The sequence below is a fragment of the Macrotis lagotis genome, chromosome 2 (assembly GCF_037893015.1).
Source record: "Macrotis lagotis isolate mMagLag1 chromosome 2, bilby.v1.9.chrom.fasta, whole genome shotgun sequence".
Taxonomy (NCBI): domain Eukaryota; kingdom Metazoa; phylum Chordata; class Mammalia; order Peramelemorphia; family Peramelidae; genus Macrotis; species Macrotis lagotis.
Genome location: NC_133659.1, coordinates 332,058,552 through 332,085,055, shown reverse-complemented (window position 1 = coordinate 332,085,055; position 26,504 = coordinate 332,058,552). Strand labels below are relative to the sequence as shown.

Here is a 26,504-nt window from a genome sequence, read left to right as displayed (position 1 = left end):
CCCAACTAGTAAGTATCTGAGTCCAGGGCCCCCTAACTCTAGACCTGGAGATTTATCCACTGTCTCTTATCAAAAAGCATTTGTTTAGCTTTTACTTTGGACCAGGTACTATAAGTGGTTGGGAATATAAAGAAAAAGCCAAAATGGTCCCTTCACTTTAATGGGTAGATAGTATTTATAAAAGACAGAGTAGATAGAAAGTAGCTATCTATTATCAAAAAAAATGCTCTAAATCACTATTGATTAAAGAAATGCAAATTAATATAACTCTAAAGTACCATCTTCTATCAGATTCATTAATATGACAAAAGAGGAAAATGAGAAATGTTGGAGGGGATGTGGGCATAGGATACTATAGTGCATTGCTGGTGGAGTAGTAGACTGATCCAACTATTCTGGAGAACAATTAGAAACTATGCCTAAAGGGCTAGAAAACTGGGAATTTGAGCCAGAAATACCAATTCTAGGTCTATATCCCAAAGACATAAAAAAGGGAAATTGTGCCCAATTGTACCTAATTGTACCCAATTATACCTAAATTGTACCCCAAAATATGTATAGCAGTTTTTTGTGGTGGCAAAGAACTGGAAATTGAAGAGATGCCCATCAATTGGGAAATGGCTGAGCAAATTATAGTATATTGTTGTGATGGAATATCATTGTGCTATAAGAAACGCCAAGCAGGAGGATTTCAGAAAAACTTGTAAAGACTTATACAAACTGATGCATTGTGATGTGAACAGAACTAGAACAGTCTAAACACTGTAAAGAGCAACTACAAATGACTTAACTACTCACAGCAATGCAATGATCCAAGACAATCCCAAAGGATTAACGATGAAGCATACAATCTGCTTGCAGAGAAAGAAGTGATATTGTCTGAATACAGACTAAAACATGCTATTTTTCATCTTCTTTCATTCTTTTTTTAAAAAATTTGGGTCTTCTTGTATAGATTGACTAATATAGAAATGTTTTACATGATTGCACATATATTTCCTATTATCTAATTGCTTACCATCTCAGGGAGGAGAGAAGAGATGGAAGAATAGAATTTAACAAATGTTAAAAATTGCTTTAACGTGTAACTAAGGGTAAAATATTATCTATTAATTTTTTAAAGTAGTAGTGGAACCAAAAGCAATAAGAATAGCCGGATGGGCTGGGAAATGCCTCCTGCAGAGCCTAGGATTTGAGTTGAGTGTTACAGGAAGCTAGAGATTCTATGAGGCAGAGGTGAAGAGGGAGAGTATTTCAGTAGGTAATGAGTGATGCAGGTCAGACTTCGGGGAGAGATTAGGACTGGATATACCATTCTGGGAACCATCAACATAAAGATAATAATTGAACCCTTGGGAGTTAATGAGATCCCAAGTGAGAGAGGAAAAAGAAAAAGGAAAGAGAGTCTGAGACAAAGCCTTGTAGGATGCCTATATTCAATGGACATAACAAGGATGAAGATCCAGCAAAGAAGACAAAGAAAGATTAGGCAATTAAGAGGATAATAGTAACTTTGGAGAGCACAGTTTCAATTGAATGATGAGTTCAAAAGTCAGGACATAATTTTATTTAGGGAAAGGAGGTAGAAGCAACCAATATAGATGGCTTAACCAGAGTTTAGCTGAGAAGACTGGGGAGAGGGCGGAGGATGTTAGCTAGCAGTGAATAGAGGGATTTTAAGATAAGGAAAACATTGGCATGTTTGTTAGCCCCAGAGAAGGAAAAATAGATAGTGAAAAATTAATAATGAGTAGTGGGAATCTGCCAGAGAAGCTAGGAAGGGATGGGGTCAAAGGCACAAGTAGAATGAGTGGCCCTGATAAAGAGAAAGCATATGTCTTCAACAGACACTGGAGTGAAAGATGCTGGGGATGCTGTCAGAGGAAAGAGAAACGGGGGAAAAAAAGAGAGAGTGCTGTCCAAGAATGGTTTCTGCTTTTTCAGTGAAGCAAAGCAAGGTCCTTAGCTAAGAGTGAGCCCTTAGAAAGTAAAATGTCAGAAATGGGGGTGGGGTGAGGGGAACCTTACAATAGAGAATGTCACCAATAGAAAGGAGCTCTGAAACCATCAGGCCAGACCTCACATTTTACAGATGAGCAAACTAAGGCCCCAAAAGAAGTCATGTCCTGTTCAAGGTCATGCCACTAGTCTGTGGCAGAGCTAGGACAAGGACTCAGGGCTCTGGCCTCCATTCCTTCAGCTATTACCAAATGGGCGCCTGCCCTAGCTAAATAGGTCGTGTTTTTCATCTAATATGCAGGGAAGCAGGGCCTAACAATAACCACTGAACCATTTATTCTCTACACATGTTATGCTACAGAAACTCTGGACCCGTAGGAGCAGAATCAACCCACACCCCAATTCTAGGAGCCAGAATTTGAATCCAGTTCCCAGGAATCTCCAGAGCACTATCTGAGAATGATAGCCTTTGTTTCCATGGCGCTTTATGATCTACAAAACATTTCACCTTCATCAAATCATTTCATCCTCACATCATCTTAAGGCTACATATTATCCCCATTTTACAGATGAGTAAACTGAGGCTGAGAGATGTTTAGGGTCCTGTCCAGGATCATACCACTAAGGTCACAGATAGTCTGTATAACTCATTCTGCCTCCAACTCTTCCATTCCACCTGTTAACCTCTGCTGCATCCTAACCTTTGAGCTTGTGCACAGTCAGTCCTGATGAGGGGAGGATGGAAGGGGGAAGGAATGACTCAATGAATCAATCAATCTATCTGCTAAACATCTACTGAAGTTATAAAGTTCCTACTTTATTCAGGCACTATGCAAAACTTCGGGTAATGGGAAGCTAAAACTGCCCTCAGGAAGCTTACGTTCTGTTGGGCACATAATCTAAATAAATCAAGCAAGTTGTCATTTATTAAGCTCCTCCTGGAAGATTCAGAAGCTGTGCTAAGTCTGGGGAGAACAACCATAAGGAATGAAACAAGTCCTGTTCTCAAGGAGCTGATCCAAAATAAATGCAAGATTGAAGAGGGGAGGGGGAAACTCTGGAAAGGTCTCATACAGACAGGAGCAGTTTTCTCATCTTCATTCTCCTCCTTTGATATGGGATTTGAGGGCAGGCTCACAGCTCTACACATACACACACACACACACACACACACACACACACACACACACACACACAAAGTAGTAAAGACATCACTCTTAGAAGTGAGAATTTAATTACTAATTACACAGTTACTTCATTGTGAAACTTCAACTGCTAAAAGGCCTTGGAGTTAAAGGGGAGGGGGGAACCCCCACCACAGCCTGCCAGCTCCAGAGTGCCTAATTGGGTAAGTAATTTGGTATTAAAGTCTTCATCTCCTGCCGGAATTTTCCCTGAGGAGATCCCAGCTGAATGGTAGCCCAGAACTCCAGCTTCCATTCCTTGGAGGGACTCAGGAAGAACCTCCCTAAACAAAGGGAGCAAAAGGGGCAAAGAGGAGGGCTATCAAGCAGGAGGTTGGCGGGGCAGAACCCTGGACAGCACCCTGTGCCTCCATCCACCAACTTCGACCCCCATATTTTAAAGAAGAAATAGAGAAGAGACCTAGAGTAGGATTTGAACCCAGGTTCTCCAAGTCCGCAGCTGGGGCTGTTTTCACTATCCTACTTTGACAATGACCTCAGAGCAGCTCAAAGCTAAATTTTGAAGCACTGACTGTATGCCAAGACAAAGATGAAACAGCCCCTGACTATTTCAGGAGAATCTTTCATTCCACTGAGAAGACAGTAAGACCTGTGGGTCTGACTAGTGGGTTGGACTTTACAAAACACTTTCAAGTGCATTCTTGTGGTCCTGGACAAGTCCTCTTTCATTTCCTGTTTTCTCATCCCTTAAATGAGGAGGTTGAACTAGTTGCCTTTGAGTCCTCCATGATCCTATATGCTCTTCCATCCTCACAACAATGCTGTTAGAGATCCAAGTTCCCATTTTACAGGTAAATAAATTGAGTTCACATAGTTCTCCCACTTACCATCTCTGAGACCCCAAACCTGTCTGGCTCTCAGTTACTTCCTCTGTAAAATGGGGCAAGTGGGTTGGACTAGATTATCTCTTAGGATCCTGCTGGCTCTGATTTGGCCAATCTGGGTTTACTTTAAAGAACATGAAGACTCACAAGGGTCTTCTGGAAATCGCGCCTCACCATAGGGAGTAAAGCAGTAGGGGGAATGCCAACACCTTGGCAGACCAGTGGGGAAGAGGCCCAGGATCAGGAGAGCCCTGTAGTACCACTGTCTTAGACTATTAGGGTGATTCTTCTGATTCCCTCGATTTACAGAAAAGGAAACTGCGGTTTAGGGAGGGGACAAGATAAGCTAACACAGAGTTAATGGAAGAGCTGAGTCTAGAGCCCTACCATTGCTGTCTCCTAAGTCTGCTTTTCCAGTCCCCCAGGCTGCCTGTCTGAAGATAATGAAACTTTGCTCTCATTATTGTTCAAAGTGGCAGCTGCCAAAGTCCTAGAAATCATTAGTACTTGAGTTTAGGTTTACCTGTGTACAGTCAAATCATCCAAACAGACGCTCAATTAATGTCATTGAATTGGACTTAATTAATGTCTCAGGGTCCTCAAGCTGGTTCACTGGGATATAATAGAATCATAAAATTTCAGAGCCGGAAGTGTCCTTAGAAAATGCTAGAAGAGTAGAGCAAGTCAGGGGCTGGGGAAGGAGGAGTTAATTTGTGGACACTGAATATCAGAGTTTGGAGAACCATAGAATACAGAATGCTAGAATGTCAAACCTTCAACCTGGAAGATTAGACCAAAATGTCAGGACTTCAAAATGGTAACATCATGACTGAGAGGGCCCTTTGAGATCACCCAAGCCAACTGGAATGTGGGGTCAAAATCCTCTCTAAAAATATCCCTAGTAAGTAGTCAACTGCCCTCTCCCTTCTTCTATAGGAAGTTCATTGCTCCTAAAGTCAGCTGCCAAAGTTGCAGTTCTAGTGTCCATTCATCTCTAAGATCTTGAATTGTTTAACTTATCCGGAGATTCTCCTTCCACAAAGCTGAAATGTTTTCTGCAGTTCCTCCCCTCCCCCATTTCTGATTCTGCCTCCTTCCCTACCCTACCTCCTCAAGCAAAACAAGGCGCATCCCACTTTCAGATAGCAACCCTGCTGTATATTTGAGACATCCTCTGTCACCTTAATTCTTGAGCTTCTGATTATTCCATTCTGGATATACTCCAGCTTTTCAATGTCATTCCTAAAATGCAGTGCCTAAAACTGGTGGTCTTCAGGCAGAAGACAGAAAGACCATTCCCTAGTCCCACCCTAGACCTAACTTAGTCCTGGACTCTTGGGCTCTCAGAAACTTTCCCACCTAGAGATGTGTCCACCTCTGCAGTCCCTTCCTCTGATTGGTCAGTTCCTCTTAGAACTTCCATTTTAAAAAAGGCCCCAGGCCAGTCATATTCAATGCTTCCTTCCTTCTCTTGCTTCCGTTCTGGTTCTGAACTTCTTTCTCCATCATATTTCCAGGCATGGTGTCTTTTTTCTTCCCCACCTCAGATTTTTTTAAATTGTGCCTCACATATGCTAAGCCCTTAATAACTCTTTATTGATTTGACACAATACACTCTGAGGTCATATTGGCCTCCATGTCATCTTGCTGAAATAAACTGTATTTCAGATTCACCAAAATACATAAACTACTCGAGTCTTCATTTGCTGCCATGTTGTATCTGTGTGGCTGATTTTTCCAACAGGGGTGAGACTTTATATATTTCATATTATTAAGCTATATTTTATTCTATTCTGCCCATTGTTCCAGCCATGTTCTAGACTGTGCATCCTGATTCTGTTGTCCTTCCCAGCTTCGCTACAACAATCTGTAGATATTTGCCGCTAGTAATTCCTTTTGTGTATGGGTTGATGGCTACTGAAATCCTTTCCAACTCTACAAAAATGTGATACCATTTGTGTTCTTATCTGGGTGACTGATAGAAATGATGAACAAAATAAGATTAAGGAGAAGTCTTTGAAAGACTTCATTAGAGCCTGGGATGCTTCTTATGTCCCATTACTCAGCCAGCTCCAAATCTACTTAGTTCTCTTATCTAACCTACATATCTCCATCTTGAGCAATGTGATAAAGAGAGGTTTTGTAAATTTCTGGATGAAAATCCAAGCATGGTATTCAGGGTCTAAATTATAAGGGTAAATGAGATAATGTATGTAAAATACTTGACAAATAGTACATCACTATAAACACTGAACTATTATCCTGACATCAGGAGCATTATTATAGCATTTCCATGATTTGTCAGTGTTTTTACAATGTCAAAAAAAGGAAATGAGGTTAGTCTGCCATGACATACTATTCGAGAGAAAAAGTATGCTTTTAAGTGATTGCTGCTTCCCTTTCTAAGTATTCACAAAGCATCTCTTTGATAATATATTCTAGAATTTCGCAGAAACTATTAATCAATCTTATTCATGTAAAATATGAAAAGTTTGAAGAGATTCCCCTACACCTGTCTCTCTCCATTTTGGTTTCTGACTATCTCTCTATGCCTCTGACTTATTAGTTAGGACATTTACCCAATTTCTGTCTTTTGTTACCTCTCCTATGCACCACCACGGCAAAATGGGAAGAGCTGTTATTTGACATCACTGATCTTGCCCTGTCAATTATAGTCTTCAGATATTTTCTCTTTCAGCTATCTGAATAAGTAAATGTCTCATTACCCTCATGGAACCTCCTGCAGTTGTACAAATGAGATAATAATGGTCCAAGGACTTCCCCTCCACAACCCACCTCTATTGTCCTCATATATAAATGGAATCTTCGGCTAGTTAGTCTTGTTTAGCATTTTTTTTTGTCTTCTGAATTTATCACTGATGGTTATCAGATCTATTTATTCCATTTATTCAGTTCTAACCTATATCTGGACCTCCAGTCGCCCATCTTCAACTGCCTTGGAATCCATCTTAAACTCAACATGTCTAAAACTGAACTTAATAGTGCTCTCCCTCCAAGTCCTCATCTTTTCCTCATTTCCCTATTTCTATTCAGGGCACCACCATTCTCCCAATCACCTGAGTTAATAACTCAGGCATCATCCTCTACCCCTCACTCTCTCTCACCCCCATCATGTCTAATTAGTTACCAAGTCTTCTCATATACAACCCACCCCCTCTCTCTGACTCTCTGACTCCCTGTCTCTGTCTGTCTGTCTGTCTGTCTGTCTCTCTCTCTCTCCCTTTCTCTCCCTCCCTCCCTCCCCCATCTCTGTCCGCCTCTGTCTCTCTCTCTCTGTCTCTGTCTCTCTTTCTCTCTCTCTCATACATACACACACGTATGTATGTATATATATATGCAACAAAATATAATATATAATTATTTTATATCTATAAACACCATTGGTTGCATATTGTCTCTCTTGAACTTAACATTTTTATCCAAAGTTTTGAGTTTCATCTCAAACTTCTTAACAGTATGGGCTGGGTTTGGATTTTTTCCCTTTCCTTGTATCTTCAATACTTTGAACATCTGGTAATAGATGCTTGATAAATACTTATTTTCTGACGGATGCATCTGTTCTATGAATGGTATTCTTTTGTGATGTCTTGAGATTCTGAGTAAATCAGCCTTGTTCTGATACACTGTGATCTGTATTTGATGCTTTGCTGTATTATTTCAGATGCCAAGAATACTGAGGCTGATTTTGCAAGGGATTGCAAACTTCTAAACCCCAAGAGGAATGGAAAACCTTCTGTATAGATTGCACAAGTCTCTAGGGACTAGTTGTATAACTCCCTGTGAAATATAGTTTGGAATTTATGGAAAAGCTTGTGAAGTTCTGAACCTGTGAAACTTTGGGGACTGGATGAGAGAAGAGAAGCTAGAGGGAAACAGCAGTCCTCCCCTTCCCCAGCAGCAGCAACAGCTGGGGGTGAAGGAAGATGAGGCAGCTAAAGCAGCACAAAGGATGCTTACATAGTAATAGTAACAGCATTTAGCATTTTCCCCCCTCACTGTCTCCTGAGGAACAAACAGGAAGGATAATGACTATCCTTGGTCACAGAATGTTCCCCATTTAGGGTTGTGACCCTACTGAAATATCTCTGTAGAAAAAATGAACTGTGTATCTCTAAAGAACTCTCCTATTTCTTCTTCTTTACTGTTGCAATAATTCCCCACTTTCTTTGGATGAGAAGTTCTTTACCATTTTTGCATCCCTGGGCCCTTGTGGTGGGCTGCTGAAGCCCATGGACCCCTTCTCACAATTGTTTTTAAATGCATCAAATAAAGTACATAGAATTACAATGGGAAATAGTTATCAAAAAAAAAATAAGTTCCCAGACCTCAGGTTAAGAACCTCTGCTTTAGATAAAAGCTTTTGTTCTCCATAATCTTGCAAGTATATCTTTACTTAGGGTCAGGGGCTGCATGGATCATTGCTGAAAGAGCATAGCTCACATTGGATCTAATTCCATAGCTCAGTTTGGTAGTTTCAGGCCACTGGGGGGTAGAATGTGTTGATATTGATTTATTTCTTCTGTTTCTATTAATAACTCCCTCACTCTCCCAAAAGGAAGAACCTTTGGCACCTGGGACTTTTCAGTCTATCTCTTTGACTAAACTAGCCTGTTTCTCTCCTCTTGTGCCAGAATTATCATGGTGTGTGCCTATTATCTCTGCCACAGAAGAGAGTGAGGCTGACGGATTGCTTGAGTTCAGGAGCACTGAGCTAGTCAATGGGTTGACTATCCCAAGTCTGGCACTGACAGAGTGAGCCCTGCTGAAGTGGGGAGGAATTAATAGGCTGCTTTTAGAGGAACCAATCAGCCCAAACCAGAAACCGAGAAGATGATGGTCCCTAAAGAAACATTTCTAGCCCTGTCTAGATGGGGAGATCCAGATCAGAAAAAAAGCAGATATAACTCACTGGAAGAGCTTGCTGTAGGGCTAAGCCTATTTCTATCCTGACCCAGAAGAATGGTATGACAAGTTCAAAGGAGAGATCAGGGTCTGTGGGGCAAATCTCTGCCTAGAGTCAGCCCAAATGACTGAGACAGGTAGTCTGGGCAAAGCCTCTCCCTGCCCCTTTACTTTGGGACATGGGTAGGAGGGGGTCTTACCACAGTGGTATCTGACTAGAGAAAGAATAGAGTGATAGGCACCAGACTTGGTGTAGTCATCTGGTTGACTAACTCTACTGCAGCTCAGAACTCCAGAGCTGAAACAATTCACCAGTCACATCCCTCTTTGATTGGCACGAGACTGAAATTTCCCACCCAATCTACATCATAGCAATGTTTACTGGATGACCTTTGAGTGATTCTCTAGCCTTTCTCAAGTAATATGGCAGTAATATGGCACCTGGCTCCCTATTTTCTCCTTCCCAACTCCTGCATTAATACTGGGAACTCCCCTAAATTCCCTACCTTGCCAAAGTCTGGTAGTCATAAATCCTAGATCTTGTTTTTTCACTCCACTCCTACACCCCCAGCACACACACACACATACACACACACACACACACACACACACAATCTCATCATTACCACAAATGGTGGATTTCCTTAATTAGACATTAGGCCATAACTTCCCATCACTCTATCTCTCCCTATCCTTCACCCCTCCTAATCTTCCAGTACCCCCATCCCTCAGTACTTTCTCCAGCCATTACTCTTACTCTACCTTCTCTTTCCTCCCTTCATCTTCAATGTTCTCCTCTACTCTCCCTTGCCCCCTCGTCCTCTCTCTATTCATCTGCTGTTATACTTCAGCTTTGGATTCCTCCCAACATCTCCTTCCTCTCCTCCTACTCCCAACCTGCTCTAAGGGAAAGAAATCTCACAACTACATTGACTGAGCATATTACAAATTCTTGTTCTCTAACTTCAGGTGGGTCCTCACTGCAGCAAGGCAGTTCTTTTATTCCTCTCTAATTTCCTAGCTCATTCCCTACAGAAGTTATTCCAGATCTTCTCTTACCTCTTCAAATTACCCACACTTCCATACCCTCCTTCCCTCAGCTGAGAACCTCACCTCTTGCTTAACAGATAAAATTGGGGCCATTCAATAGTAATTCCATCTTCTCCCATTTTCTTCACTTCAGAACCCCCGAAACATGACTGGACCCTTTTTTTTTCACCTTTTCCCAATCTCCAACAGAGAGGAGATCTTTGTCCTTGCAAGGATAAATCCAAATGTAACACTGATTCCATCCCCAGTCACCATCATCAATCATTCCCCTCATGAAATCATCAATCTCTATCTATCATTTCTTTCCCTATTGCCTTCAAACATAACTGTCTCCTCCATCCTTAAAAACCTTTACAGGGCAGCTAGGTGGCACAGTGGATAGAGCACTGGCCCTGGAGTCAGGAGGACCTGAGTTCAAATCTGACCACAGACACTTAATAATTACTAGCTGTGTGGCCTTGGGCAAGTCATTTAATCCCATTGCCCTGCGAAAACCAAAAAAGAAAAAAAACCCAACCTTTCCTAAACTCCACCAATCCCTCAAACAATCATTTTGTATCTTTCCCCTTTCTCAGCCAAACTCCTTGTAAAAAAGTTGTCTCTCTACACACTGCCTTCATTTATTCTTCTCACCCATCAACCGTTTACACTCTGGCTTCCAACCTCATCATTCAACTGAAACTAACTTTACCAAGGTTACCATTGATGTGGCATAATATGCCATCCTTCATGAGTCCTCCTGTCTCCTGCACTAAATATCATTGGCCCTCTCTTTCTGGCTGTTCTCTTTACTCTGGCTATTTGTGATCTGAATCTGGGCTCTCTCCTTCCTGATCTGATTGCTCCTTTTCAGTCTCCTTTCCTGGCTCATCATCCAGATCATGGCCCCTAATGGTGGGTGTGACTTAAGATGCCATCTAAGGCCCTCTCCTCTCTCTTCCTGGGTTCTGTGAACTAGGTTCTTTTTTTTTAACACTTTGATAACAATATTTTAATATAGTTGTTTCTTTTTTATCTTATGTATTTCATTATATGAATTTAAAAACAATGTTCTGAGAAGCCTTCCCTCATTCCCTCCCACCAACTGCTAGTGCCCCCCCCAAAAAAACTACCTTGTAATTAACTGCTTGGTGTGTAATTGTATTGATGTAGCTGTGCTTGGAAGTTGCTGAAGAGTAGAGCCGGCTCCATTTCTGTGCCTACCGTCAAGCCTGCAATGAGAGGGGGTGCTCACTAAGTGCTTCCTCACTGATCCTTCAGTCCCTGGACTCCCCCATTCCAATGGAGCTGTCCCTGAAGAGGCATTCAGATATGCAGACTAATCTCATGAGGAAGAACAGGAGGGAGGGTGGAAGGAATTAGAATCCACTGAAAACCACCTGCTTTGACACTGCTCCAGAGACCTGTTATTACACCATACAAGGTCTGGTCACCACCACCAAGCTTGGGGACACAGGGGGATTTACTAGTACACTGGTACCTTGGACAAGCCTCCTCAAATGACAGCAATAGCCATTTATCTAGGGATAGCACTTCACAGTTTGCAATGAGATCTCCTTCCCTCATCCTATCTAATCATTCCATTAGCCCTTCATGGCAGGGTTTTTCAGAGAAGTGAAGTCATTGTCCAATGTCACACACCTAAGAAGTGTAAGAGCCAGAATTTGGGCCTACATTATTTCCATTCAGTCATTTAATTGTTCTTTCTCAGAAGTATTAAGTTCATTCCTGGGGGAGGGGATTCCATTAATGTTAGACCCATGTTGATTTATGAAAGCTTTTAAAAGAAGCTTTATTTTAGGACTTGGGGCAAGGGGGAAATGGCCTGTAGCTAGTCACTTTAGAAAAGTATATTTCCAATTTAGAATAAATCTCAGGATTAATAATAGTTGACGTTTATTGCCCATGCTTGGACCTACCTCAGCATAGCATGGAGGTGACCCAGACTCAGAGGGACTGTGTGCCAGCTGATCTCAAGCTTGGGCAGACTTCAGAAGAGGCCTAGTGACTGATTGGGTATCTGCTGTCAGGAACAGAAATCTTAGAGTTGTCTCCCTGAGGTTGACCATCAGGTCAAGACTTTCTGCAGCCCAATCAGTTGTGAAGAAGATGATTCACAAAGTCTGAGAGAGGTTGAAATCTTTATCAGTGAAGGGATAGGCCCACTTGAATAGGACCAGAGATATTTCAAATTATTAAAATGTATTTAAAGGACAAGACCTGGAAACTCATCTTTGTGAGTTCTCATTAGCTTTGTGACCTTGGTTAAGTCATTGAACCCTGTTTGTCTCAGTTTCCTCATTTGTAAAATGAGCTGAAGATGGAAGATAATCCAGTATATTTGCCAAAAAAAAAATCTATACAGGGTCGTGAAGAGTCAAACACAACTGAAAAAGACTGAACAACAACTTCCTGGTTACCAAGCACTTCTGTACTGGATGTCACTAGATCCTCCCAACTTTCCTGTAGAGAAGATGGTGCAAGGGATATGACCCCAAGTCGCCAATGAGGGATCCAGAGTTCAAAGAAAGAATGAGACAATCATATGTATAGGAATCTTGGTGGCATAGAAGATAGAGAGCTGGGTCTCAAGTCAGAAAGACCTGAGTTCAAATCCAGTCACTATGTGTTGGCGTCTGGAAAAATCACTTAGTCTCTGTCTCAGTTGCTTCCACTGTGTAAATTAGGGATAAATAATCTTGGTGCTTGGATTAAATGGAATAATATTACATAAAGAACTTAGAGCTCTACAAACATGTGTTGTTGTTGTTGCTGTTTTTAATTATTTAGAGCTGGAGCTGATCTCAGAGGCCATGAAGTGCAACCCCAAATAATGCAATTTTACAGATGATAGAATGTTGGGCCTGAGGATCCAAACTCCATTAGCCAGCACAGTCTTCCCCATATCACTGTCCCCTCCTGAGGTTGTGATTCGTGCAAGATCATTCAGCTGCCAAGCACCAAAATGATTTTCCTTCTGTACCCATTTGACTATTGCGCTCCCCTGCTCAAAAACCTCCAGTGGCTCCCTATTACTCAAATAAAATATAAACTCCTGAATCTGAATTTTAAAGCCCTTGACAGCCCTTTTCCAACCTCATTACACATTACTCTCCTGCCTATAATCTGTGGTCCAGTCAAGATGGATTCCTTCTATTCCTCTCTTCCACCTCCTGATCTTTGCCCCATATCTGGAAGGCTTCCCTTCCTCCCCTCCACCTTGGGGTATCCCTCACAACTCAGGTCACCTGCTGCCTTCTGCCTTCTGCCTTAAAACCTCACCTGCCCATCCACCTCCACTGTTAGCACCCTTTTCCCCCAAAGTGCACTGCATTTACATTTCTTTATTCAGTTCATACTTCAATGTATATACATATGCCTGGATATATCTCCCCTGAGAGATAGAAGAGAACGGGGCCCTTTGGGATTTGCCTTTACTTCTCCAGCTCCAAGCACGGAGACTGGTGCATCTGGCCCTCAAAAAGCCTGCTGGCTCATTGAGTCTGTAGACATCAGTCCAAACATCTAGTGCTCTTGGTCAAGGAACCACCTGATGAAAGGGTGCTGAGGGCACTGTCCTCCCTCCATGGTGCTGGACCAACCAAGGAAGTCAAGAAAGGACAGGAACGACAAAGAACCATCCCTGGGATCCTCGGTCCCCAAGCAAGGCTTCTGATCAGTCTGTTATAACAGGAAACTGCTGGATAAGAAACTCTGAATGGGCAGAGGGCTGCCGTGGATGAAGCTGGCCCAAGATTGGAGGCAGTGGGCCTGAGTTCAAATTCCAGCTTTGCCTTTACTAGCTAAAGGGCATTCTTCTCTCTCTGTTCAGTTTCCCTTTCTGTAAAATGAGAGGATTGTAGTGTTTGGCTCTTAAGGCCCCTACTAGCTCTTATTCTATGGTCCTTCTCCCCTGCCCCCATCAAAATGGCTGATGAGAGGAGGCTGGGAAGGAAGTCGGTTAGGTTCCCAGTTTCTATTGGTACTTTCTTCACAATTCTGTGAGAAAGAGAGTGCAAAAACTGTTATCTCCATGTAATAAATGAAGAAAGTGATGTGTAGAGATCTGAAGTATGCAAGTGGGCCAAAGGCAGGAATAGGAAAGATGGGGTCCTCCTCAATTTACAGAGATGGATGGATGAATGGATGACTAGATGGATGGAAAGATGGATGAATGGATGAATGAAAGGATGAATGGATGCATAGATAGATGCACTGATAGGTGGGTAGATGAATAGATGGATGCACAAATGGATAGATGGATAGATAGACAGATGGGTGGATAGATGGATGAATCAAATGGATAGATGGAGAGAAATATGTTTATACATAAAAAGTAAATGCAAGGTAATTTATGTGGAGGCACTAACATCTGGGGAGGAGGGACAATGAGAAAAAGCATCCTGCAGGAGATGGAGCCTGAGCTGAGCTTTAAAGGAAACCAAGAATTCCAAGCAGGCAGATATGGGGCGGGGGTGGAGTGAGGAGGAAGGGATAAGCAAGTGCAAAGTAGCAATGGGAGAAATTTGGAGCAAGATGGATTTAAATTCCCTAAAAGAAGCAAATTTCTAAAAAGCAAGTTTGTCCTATAGAGAAAGACTACTTTGTGAGTAGATGAGTTTTCCCTCACCCAGAGAATTTAAGTGGAGGCAGTCAGAGATGTTACAGCTAATGTTCTTGAATGGGGCAGGAGGTTATATTGGATGGACTCAATAGGGCCCTCCAACTCTAAGATCCAGGGCATCTATGGATTGGGGGAGGAGGGTGCTTGGGGGTTGGGCAAAGCTGACAGGAAAGAGAAAAAAGCATTCTGGAAATCATCAGTTCCTGTTGCCCAGGAAACAGCACATTGACCACGAAATGAGGAGAATCCTGGAAGCCCTTGTGGCATGCCAGGTGTGAGTGGGGAAGGGAGGGGGAGCAAGGGGGAGGAGAGATTAGAGTGAAAACAGGAAGGGGAAGTAGATAAGGGGAGCTGGGAGATTAATGCTCTTGGATGGAAAGAGCAAGGACCAGAGAGTCTGCTGAACACAAGGGAACTGGGATGAAGAGGAGAAAGCAGTAGCTAGAGAGGACAAAGGGACCCCAAGTTTAGAGGCACAGGGAACCGGGTTGGGGTCTTGGCCAACAGACACTTGTGTAGTGTCTGTCAGCTTTCCTCAGACACTGGGCAACATTATGGCAAAGAGGCAGTTGGAAATTCCCTTTCTCACTGAAACTTCCAGTTCATTTCTAGGTCCCAGTTGCCAGGCTCTTCCCTTGCCTGTGCCTACTCTGTGCTCTGTGCTCCATCAAGAAAAGAACAAAATGATGAGAACAATCACTTTTATACCTAAAACATTTCACAAGGGCCTCTAAACTGGCTTCTCTGAACAGCTGAGATGGGTACAAAGAGCATTGGATTTGGACCTCTCCTCCTTACCAGCTGTGTGACCTTGGACAAGTCACTGCTTATCTTGGAGCTTTAGGTCTCTCCTTTCTACCCTCCTGCCAGTCTTCCTGTCAGTCCTCCTGGTCCCCCACAATCAGACTCCCAAAACCTCTCAGCTTCTCAGTACAAATTTTCTTCATGGATGCTATGCCTGTCATATTCAACTAACTCATTAGCCCCAGAATAGTTTCTGTGCCAGGTGGTTCAGTCAATTTAGAACTGCTGATGCAGCAGGCCTGCTCTCCAATGGGTAAAGGCTCTAGGCACCCAGGGACTTGGTAAGAAAGCCTTGGTGTCAAAGGGAAAGACAAGCAGAAGAAGAAGAATGAGAAATATAGGAATTGGAGGTCAGATCACCTGGAATACATTCCCTCCTCTGACATTAGCCATTGAGCAAGTCATTTAGGCTCCATGGACCTCAGATATGGCCTCTGAGGTCTCTTTCAACTCGAAATTCATGATTCTATGATCCTATGAATCAAATGACCTCCCCCTGGGTGTCCTTTGACCAGACATTTCACCTCCCTAAGCCTCAATTTCCCCATCTATAAAATGGAACTGTCTTGCTTCCCTCCCATATTATGAGAAATGAAATGCTAGATGGAAAGCACCAGATGCTACATGAGCAGCAGTGATCACCATTACTTTTGTAAACAAATTGATATCTTGTCATTTTCTCCAGCTTCAGTCCTTTCAGGAATCCTGAGGTCAATCTCAGGCAAAGGTAGGAAGACTCCCATGAAGGGCATCCAATAAATGCTCAGTCAAGGTGAAGTCCTTCCCACAATGTGGTGTCTCCACACTTGGGCAATGTCAGCTCTGCCTAGGAACAATTACTAAACAAGCTGAGGTGTATGAATGGATGGTTGGTCAATGAAAAGCTTCTAATGAAGGGGGGGAAACAATAGGCTAGATTAGAGGTATCAAACATGCCCCTTCAGCTGAATCAGATTAAAATGTAATTGAGAAATGTTTAGCAAAACAAATGAAATCTAATAAACTATAGAGCATATTAATGTGAGGTTTTCTGAGTTAATATGGGACCATCAGGAATCCTGATGTGTGGTTTAGTGGCCCCCAGTTTAATCTGAATGTGACTCCATGAGCTAGATAACTATGGGTGATAATGGGTGACATATCTGCTACCTGGGGTTTGTGGAGAATCAAAAATAACAAAATTTTCCCATTTTACAGATGAGGAAACAGTCACAGAGGAATTAAGTGCCTTACCTAGGCTTACCACACAGATAAGTGATAAAGCAGAGGTTCTCAGTTCAAAATTCAACTGAATTCTGCACACTGGGAACAGGCAGGAGACAGAGACAAGCACTAGAGATAGAGGAGATTTAGATATGACATCTCTCCATAGAGAAAATGGGGGGGGGGGGGGATTCAAGTGTGGGAGTCAGATGTTGTTACCAGCTGAAGGGATCAAGGAAGGCTTCCTGGAAGAAGTAACCAGAGGGGGCTTTCTGGACTAGGTGACACGAGTTGGGATTTATCACTGGAGCAGCTCCTGAAGGGATAGGATCTCAAAGAACCCAGTAATCACAAGGCTTGCTTCTTTGAAAATTTATCTGTAACTTGTCATGGGCTCTTGGGTGAGGGGATTTGGTATGAGAAGAAACCTTAGGAGCCTATAGAATTCAACCACCATCATCTCATACACACAAAAAAGATGAAACCCAGAGAAAAGTGACCTAACCAATGAAGGTCAAATGGGAGTGTCAGGTCCTCAGGTTCCAAACCCAGTCTACTACACTACACTCCCTCCCTTTCATTTTAAATAAGCAACAGAAGAAGAAAAATCTGATTATAGTTGCTATGATCATATGAAGATCAAAATACACACAGAAGATAACAAAGTCAAGCTTCTACATCCAAAGCCTCCAAGAAAAATATGAATTGGGCTCAGGCTATGGAAGAGCTCAAAAAAGATTTTGAAAATCAAGTAAGAGAAGTAGAGGAAAAATTTGGAAGAGAAATGAGAGATATGAGGAAATCATGAAAATTGAGTTAGCAGTTTGGTGAAGGAGATACAAAAAATATTGAATAAAATAACATCTTAAAAACCAAATGGAAAAACAAAATGGAAAAGAGGTACAAAAATCAAAAAAAGGAGAAAACTATGTTAAAAAGCAGAATTGGCCAAATAAAAAGAGAGTTACAAAAGCTCATTGAAGAAAATAACTCATTAAGATATAGAATGGAGCAAAGGGAAGCTGCTGACTTTGTGAGAAATCAAGAAACTATAAAACAAAAGCAAAATAAAAAATGAAAAACTAGAAGAAAATGTGAAATGTCTCCTCCAAAAAACAACTGACTGGAAAATAGATTCAGGAGAAATAATTTTAAAATCACTGCATTACCTGAAAACCATGATCAAAAAAAAGAACTTAGGCATTATTTTTGAAGAAATTATCAAGGGAAACTTCTATTATAGAAGCAGAGGGTAAAACAGAAATTGAAAGAATCTACTGATCACCTCCTGAGGAGATCCCAAAATGAAATTTGCCAGAAATATTATAGCCAAATTTCAGAGCTCTCAAGTTCAGAAGAAAATATTGCAAGTGACCAGAAAGAAACAATTCAAATATTATGGAGCCATGGGATAGCATAATAGTTAACAGCTTCTATACTGAAGGATTGTAGGGCTTAGAATACAATTTCCAGAAGGCAAAAGAGCTTGAATTACAACCAAGAATCAACTACTCAGCAAAACTGAACATACTCTTTCAGGGGGAAAGATGGACATTCAATGAAATAGGGGACTTTCGAACTTTCCTGATGGAATGACCAGAGCTGAACAGAAAATATGACCTTCAAATAAGTGAAGCATAAACCAGGTAACCAGGAAAGGCAAATCATAAGAGACCTGATGTTGGGGCGGCTAGGCGGCACCCTGGATAAAGTGTCGGCCCTGGAGTAAGGAGTACCTGGGTTCAAATCTGGCCTCAGACACTTATTACCTAGCTGTGTGGCCTTGGGCAAGCCATTGCCCCATTTGCCTTGCAAAACCCTTTAAAAAAAAGAGAGACTTGATGTTGAATGCTTATATTCCTGCATAGGAAGATGATACTGATAACTCACATGAGCTTTCTCATCTATTAGGGCAGTTAGAAGGAACACATATAGACAAGGCACAGGTAAGAATTGAATTTGAAGGGATAATATATTAAAGATATGGAGTTTAATGGATGAAAGAGTAATGTACCAAGAGAAAGGAAAGGGAAGGTAGAATGGGGGTAAGTTATTTCACAAAAAGGAGGCAAGAAAAAGTTTTTGCGCTGGAGTGGAAAGGGGGGGGAGGTGAGAGTGTGTAAGTGAGCCTTACTCTCATCATAAATGGCTCAGAGAGGGAATAACATACTTACTCAATTGGGTATAGAAATCTATCTTTCCCTTAAGGAAATTAGAAGAGGAAAGGGATGGGGAGAAAGGGGATTGGGGGGAGTTGATAGAAGGGAGAGATCATGAGTGAAAATATTCAGAAGCAAAACACTTTTGAGGAGGGACTGGATGAAAGGAGAGAGATAATAGAATAAATGGGGATGGGGGAATAGGATAGAGAAAAATACAGTTAGCAATAGCAATAATGAGAAAAAATATTGAAAGAAATTTCTATGATAAAGACCTAATTTCTCAAATATGGAGAACTGAGTCAAATTTATAAAAAAAAATAAGAGCCATTCCCCAATTGATAAAGGATCAAACAATATGAACGGTTTTCAAATGAGGTTGTCAATGTTACCTATTTAAATCGTTTTTAATGTCCTAACTCACTATTGACAGGAGAAATTCCAGTTGAAACAATTCTAAGGTGCAACCTTATACTTATTGGATTGGCTAATAGGATAAAAAGAGAAAATGACAAATGTTGGAGGGGATGCAGGAAAAATGAGACATTAATGCACTGTTGGAGGAGTTGTGAAAGGATTCAATCATTCTGTAGAACAATTTGATACCATGCCCAAAGAGCTATAAAATCATCCTGTCATTTGACCTAGCAGTGCCTCTACCAGGTCTATAGTACAGAAGAGATGAAAAACCAGAAGGAAAAGGACCTCCATGTATAAGGATATTTCTAGCAGCTCTTTTCTGGTAGGAAGGAACTAGAGATTGAGGGCATGACCTTCAGGTGGGGAATGGCTGACCAAATTGTGGTATGGGATTAAGATGAAATGCTATTCTGTTAAAAGAAATGATCAGGATATTCTAAGTAAAAAACTTAGATAAGCAGATGCAATGGGAAATTTACTGTATACAAAAGAATAGCGATTGCAGGATGATCATCTATGAATAACCTCCCTCTTCTAGCAATACTGTGACCCAGAAGAACTCTGAAGGACTTATGATAAAGAATACTATCCATCCCAAAGACAGAGCTGATGATTTCTGAATACAGAGTGAAGCATGCTTTTTTTGGTTTCTTTTTCTTGAGGTTTCTCTCTTTTTGGGGGGAGGGGAGGTTATGTTTATTTTTACAAAATGATTATTATGATAATGTTTTTCATGACTACACATTTTTACCTATATCAAGTGACTTGCTTTCTCAATGAGGAAGAGTGAGGTGGGAGGAAGGAAGAGAATTTGGAAGTCAAAGTTTTGGAAGTGACTGTTGAAACTTGTTTTTGCATGTAATTGGAGGAAAACATGAAAATGGGGAAATAAAATAATTTTTTAAAAAATAAAAAACAAAATAATAATAACAACAAAATCTAGACTAAGTTTGTAAAGATAGTAATATATCCACATATTCATCTAGAAGTCAATCTTCTCCCAATTTTATTTTTTGGGAACCAAGCCATAATATCATGAGATACCCTTCTAGCCCTCAGTTTCCCCACCAAAAACAAGAAGGTCAACTCATAGTTTTCTGATTCAGTGTTGGGGCAGATGGACTGTACTTTCCTTTCCTCTCTGCAAAAGGAAAGAGTAGAACTAGGTGATGGCTGAAGTCCTTCCCACTTTGACATTCTATGTTTATGACTAATGATGAAATAAGATGCTTTTCTTTTCTTCGAAGGCCTGGCGAGACAGTGCCAGGTACCCAGCAGGCATTCAAGGCAGACTTTCAGAGGAAGGTAAAATCATCAATGAGTGTTTCTTATAAATAAATCATCTGCCCAGGAGACCGGCTTCTGCCAACCATCACTGTATAGGGCATACTCAGGACCTTTCAAGGGCACATGTTAGAACAAGAGGGAACTTTCTCAATCTCAGCTTAGCCATTCATGGGGCCAACCAACAAAACAAGTAGTGCCCTTCAAGGAGGTGAGACAGAGAGACAGACAGAGATAGAGAGAAACAGATGGGGAGAGAGAGAGACAGAGACAGAGAGTCAGACACAAAGATAGAGAGAACAGAGATAGACTGAGACCATCAGAGAGACAGAGTTAGATAAAAACACACAGAGACAGAGAAAAGGAGAGATAAAGATAAAAACAGAGTCAGATAAAGTCAAAGAGACAGACAGACAAAGAGAGTGACAGAGAGAGACAGAGAGAAACAGAAACAGATACAGAATGATAAAGAAACAGTCAAATACAAAAAGAGACAGAGAGAAACAGAGAAAGAGACATACTGAGGCAGAGAGAAACAGAAAGAGGCTGAGAGAGAGAGAGAGAGAGAGAGAGAGAGAGAGAGAGAATAAGAATGAACACTGTGGACCAAATAAATGAACAGGATTGTAATATAAAGTTGTCAATGAGGCATAGTAATTTGGGGGATTCTGGGCAGGCAGGGCAGGCACTCTGTAGGTAGTGATACATAAATTGCTTTTCAAAGGAAGAGAGAGACACTATGAAGTGGAAGGGAAGAGGGCTGGTGTTCCAGACAGTGGAAAGGCATGCAGTTGGGAAGCAGTCCATTTTAGTGGGATCAGAGTACAGAAGGGGGATTAATGGAAATAAGGGAAAGAAAAAGGGAATAAAAATACAAATCCTTCTATGTACCAGACACTGTGCTAAGCAATATTAAACAAATATTATTTTGGTTGATGCTTACAACAACTACACGAGGTAGATGCTACTATCCCCATTTTATAGTTGAGAAAACTGAATAAAACAGAAATTAAGAGACTTGACCAGACAGCTAGCATGTTTCTGAGGCTGAATTTGAACTTGGGGTTTCCTGACCCCAGCCATGATGACCCCAGAGGCCAGTGATTTTCCTACATTGAAGTGACTCCCCTCCCTCCAGTAAATTCCAGTGGCTCCCTCTTACCTCAAACAGACAGCCCTAGCCTTTCAGGTCCATCCCATCATTCCAGTCTCTGAACACTTTGCTCCTTACACCACCTCTGTCTCTGCACTCTCTCCCAAGCCTTGAAAGAATTTCTTCCTCATTTCTACCTCTTAGTCCACCCCTCCCCCTTCCTTTAAGGCCCAGATCAAATCCTACCTTCTACAGGAGGCCTTCCATTGCCAACCTTCAACCTGTTATCCTCCTCTTCAAAGGTTCCCTTCCATCTACACTTCATTTCTTCTGCATTGCCCTATTAATTCCTCCCATTAATCTGGGAGCTCCCTGAGGGATTTTGCCTTTCTTTGAACCCCTAATATTTAAAAATGCCTTAGACCAAGTGAGCACTCTAAAAAAAGCTTGCTGGTTGACTTTGCCTCAGTTTACCATAAGTAAAATGACTGGACTATACAACCTTATTTTTAAGGTCCCATTCAAGTGTGTTTTATTTTAGTTAAAAAACAACAAAGATATCTGAATGATCAGGAAAATGGATGTACAAAGCCCATGTACATTTCTCCATCAGAGAGGGGCAGAATCTTTTCTGGATAAAATGTAACACGCTTAATTCTTTGGTTTCCTTTAGCAACCTTCAGTCCCTAACTTACAATGGAGGCAGCCTGCTTAAAACAGTCCTATCCAGGGCAGCAAGCACTGACAGCTGATGGCTGAGGAGGAGACAGAAGAAACCTCAACAATAACAAACACCCAGCAGGCAGGAGCCATTCAGTGCGGCCACAAACGGGTGTACAAAGACCTGTACAGCTGTGCTGGTCAATAACTCGGATACAGCTGTGCTGTCAATAGCGCAAATAGCCTGTGAAGAGTCACTCTATTAAGTTCCGCAGCATAACCATGGACAGTCAGAGGGATAACTCTGAATCCTCAAGAAAAGGTTTAAAGTTGATGTTCTGGATTATCTGGCTATTAAGACAGGGAAGTGAATAAATATTTTTAAACTATTTCTAGAAGACATGGTTAAAATTTTAACTGTTTTTTTTTTCCACTGGAAACTTTGGGTATTGTGGAGTTTCACTTACATAGAATACCTCGTGCCTCTCAGAAACTGGATCAATGACCTAATAATGCTACAACTGAGCTTTTGACTGGCCTACCTGTGGGCGACTGCATGAACCCACCGTCAAAAAGTCACTTGTCTCAGAATCGGCTGCTTCGCTCAGTTTGACTTTGAACACGTGCCCTCTGCTCAAACTTAGCTCAACCATCGTCCTAGTGTCGAACTGGATTATCTCCCAGCTGTGACAGACATTCTGTGAGTCCACAGGAAGCACAGAAGGATAGGGCTCTGGCTGTCACTAGAAAATAAAAAATCACATTTCTATAACTCTTGAGTATATTTGCTTTCCTTACAACTGTCCTTCGGAAAAGAGAGTGCTAATTATATTTTTGCTATCTCTCATATGAATGAATAGAGACTGAGAGAGAAGGTAAGTGACAAGCCCAAGGTCACACAGACAATAAAGGGACAACATTTTAACTCTGTTTTCTTGATTCCAAACCCTTTTATTTGTAACTTTTCATCTAGAATAAATCAAAAGAAGTCACGGGTATTTTGACAATACCAAATTGTAAACCTTCTGCATTTCACTGCCAGAATCTTGGAGCGGGGAGGGATGTTGGGTGTCACATTCCTTCACTCCGTCACCTACTACTTGAATGATCATAGGCAGGTCACTTTCCCTCCTCGAGCCTCAGTTTCCTCATCTGTAAAAGCACTCGAAGACCATAGACATCTTTTCCAGCTCAGGATCTAGGATCCCATACTACAGGACCAGAATTTGAATTGGGATCTTCTCTATGAAGTCTCTGACAACTACTTGAAGACCCCTCACCAAGTGATGGAGAGTTCACCACTTAATGAGATAGTTGGTTGACTTGGGGATAGCTGAGTGTAAGGAAACTTCACCCAAATGTCTGGCTCTGCCTTCCAGGCCCAAGAAGAACAAGGCTAACATCTCCCCCATGTAACCATCCTTCAAGGGCTTGAAGACAGCTCAGATCTATGCTGGGTTTTCACTTCTCTATAGACTGACATATTCAAACAGAATGTCAGGGGTGTCATTTCTAGTCTGCTGCCTTTATATACTCTAAAGTCTGTCCATGTCCTTCCTCAAATAGATTATTAGGAATGGACTCAAGTCCTCAAGATGTGGGATGACAATGAGAAGAATAGGGCTCTCAGCTCCATCATTCTGAACTTTTGCTTCTCTTAATAGAGCCTAAGATCAAATTCATTCATCAGATTTTCTATGTGATCAACACTCATACTTAATATGTGGTCCACTAAGACTCTCCTAAGACTCTCCTCTCCTCTCCTCTCCTCTCCTCTCCTCTCCTCTCCTCTCCTCTCCTCTCCTCTCCTCTCCTCTCCTCTCCTCTTCTCTCCTCTTCTCTTCTCTTCTCTTCTCTTCTCTTCTCTTCTCTTCTCTTCTCTTCTCTCTGTCTCTCTCTCTCACTCACTCTCACTCTCTCTCCTCTTTGTCTCCTCTCTCTCTCTCTCTCCCTCTGTCCCTCTCTCCCTCCTCTCTCCCTCTCCCTCTCTCATCAGGACTAAGTTACTTGGCCAGGATCACCCAACTAGTAAGTGTGTCTGAGGTCAAATTTGAACTCAGGTCCTCCTGACTCCAAGATTGCTGCCCTAATTAGCTTCCCCAACTTACATCTATTTTCATAAGAATGTTATCTACTCTTTCCTTCCTCTTACATACCATACTTGGAATAGACTGGACTTTCAAAGCATTCTTTGAATGGGGTGAATAGATGCCCTTGGGACAGGATCTGTAGGATCTCACAATAACACAACTGAGACCTGGTAACCAAATCCCTCTGTAACATTGCTTGGTTCATTTCTCACTTAGAGCATTTTTATAGCAACAACTGCCCTTATAATACTTAAAGGACCATTTTTTGGGAACTAATTAATGCTTGGTGAGCTCTACTGCCCCCTCCACACTGCCACACAGAGAGAACCAGATGTTCATAGATTTACTTTCCTCACTGGTCTCTGACCATTCCATAGTTGACAAGAAAGGTTAAAGACCAATTAATCAACAAGCCCATCCTAGCTTGGCCTTTCTTCCCCTTCCAAGACCCAGACACCATCTCTGTCCAGGCAGGGGGACCAGCAGCTTTATGACCTACCCAGCCATCACAATGAAGAAATCCAGTCGATTCCAGGTGTCCCCCAGGTAACACTTCCTGCCGAAGATCCCCAGGGCCACCATCTTCAGCACCATCTCCATGGCAAAGAAGATAAAGATGAAGTCATCAAACACCTGCAGAGGTGAAGGGTGAGAGGGAGGAGACAAGCAGGACACAATCAGGATTGAATATCAGAGCAACCTCAGCTCAGGAGATGGAGAATGGAGGCCAGTGGGAGCCAAAGCTGACCACAACAGCCCTCTGTCAGCTTAAGGTCCTGTCCTGAACTTTCCTCACTAATGGGAAGACAGCAATCACTGATTACAGGTCTCTGAGGGGCTGTGGTCAGTCTGGCTGGGGTCCATGCTTTAGCCCGGTGCTGAAAAATCTCCTGCCTCCCTTCCCTGCTCATTCTGCACAGTGCTCATTGGGCCTGGCTCAGAGGGTCCTGCATTCTCAACTACATTGGCATTCTGCCTAGTTACTTCTCATCTTAGCATATGCCCAGAAACCACCCATAGGATCCTGAAGTGCTTGGGGAAGGGGAAGTTAGATTAGATGGCCTCTGAAGCCCCTTAAAGACTAAAGAACCTATAATTCTATCTATGTGACCCTGAGTAAGTCACTTAACTGTCCAGGACCTCAATTTCTCAACTATAAAGTGAGAAGGTAGTCTCTGAAGTCCCTTACAGACCAAAATTGCTGATCCTGTGATTCTACCTGAATGACCTCGAGCAAATTACTTAACCGCTCTGGGTCTCAGTTTCCTCAACCGTAAAATGAGATGACCTCTAAGTCCCTTCCATCTCTGGATCTAAGATTCTATTATCTATTATACTATTCCAGCACCCAGCACAGGTCTGTGTACTTAAGAGCTGTTGAACTGAATTGAATAATTTGTATACTGCTAGGGAGGAGATAGGTTTCTTAAGCCTTAATCTTCCTCTTCCTTCTGACCTCCCACCTAGTACAGGTTTCTTGTTGTTGCTCAGTCATTTTCAGTCATATCCAATGCTTCAGGACCCTATTTGGAGTTTTCTTGGCTAAGATACTACAGTGGTTTGCCATTTTCTTTTCCAGTTTATTTTACAGAGGAGGAAACTGAGTCAATCAGGGTGAAGTGACTTGCCCAGAGTCACACAGCTAGGAAATTTCTGAGGTCAGATTTGAATTCAGGGATTCCAGACTCCAGGTCACTTCACCACTAGCTTCCCTTAAGCACAGATTTAGAGTTCTTTAAATGTAAGTGGGTGATAAGGAAGTGGACTTGTCCCCCACCCCAGCCTCCCCTACTGTCCCTGATCTCCTCTGGTTCTCTGGACCAGCATCCAGTGGTCAAGGGGGCCCAGGAGGCCAACTTTACCTGCAGGATCTTGCAGCGCTCAGACAGACAGTCCATGTCCTCACACGGCTGGTACATCCCCAGGGTAACACAGTTGAGGAGAATCACCAGCATGCTGACACACTCAAACCAAGTGCAGGAAGAGGGATCAATGTCAAGGAAGACACAGATGGAATGGACCCTTGGACATGACAGTTTTTTCCCTCAGGCCCAGGGCTTAGGAGTCCCCCCCCATCCCATCCCTAGTCTAAGCAGTCTACTCCCTAGGATCAGGACCACTGAAACTGGAATACAATTGGGCAGAAATTAGAATTAGACAAGCATCTTCCATCATATACTAAAATGAACTCCACATGGTGATATGA

At 42.1% G+C, this 26,504-nt stretch overlaps 1 protein-coding gene across 1 annotated transcript in view; it reads right to left on the bottom strand.

The window, feature by feature from the left end:
- The window catches only part of CACNA1I (calcium voltage-gated channel subunit alpha1 I), a 148,407-nt gene extending 122,154 nt beyond the window's left edge, over nt 1–26,253 (bottom strand). Inside the window, exons 1-2 of the mRNA XM_074221080.1 lie at nt 26,161–26,253; nt 24,798–24,931 (exon numbers count right to left, since the gene is read on the bottom strand). Coding sequence (XP_074077181.1) covers nt 24,798–24,931; nt 26,161–26,253 — 227 coding nt within the window. The remainder of the gene's footprint in view (nt 1–24,797; nt 24,932–26,160) is intronic.
- Nucleotides 26,254–26,504: the final 251 nt, after the last annotated feature.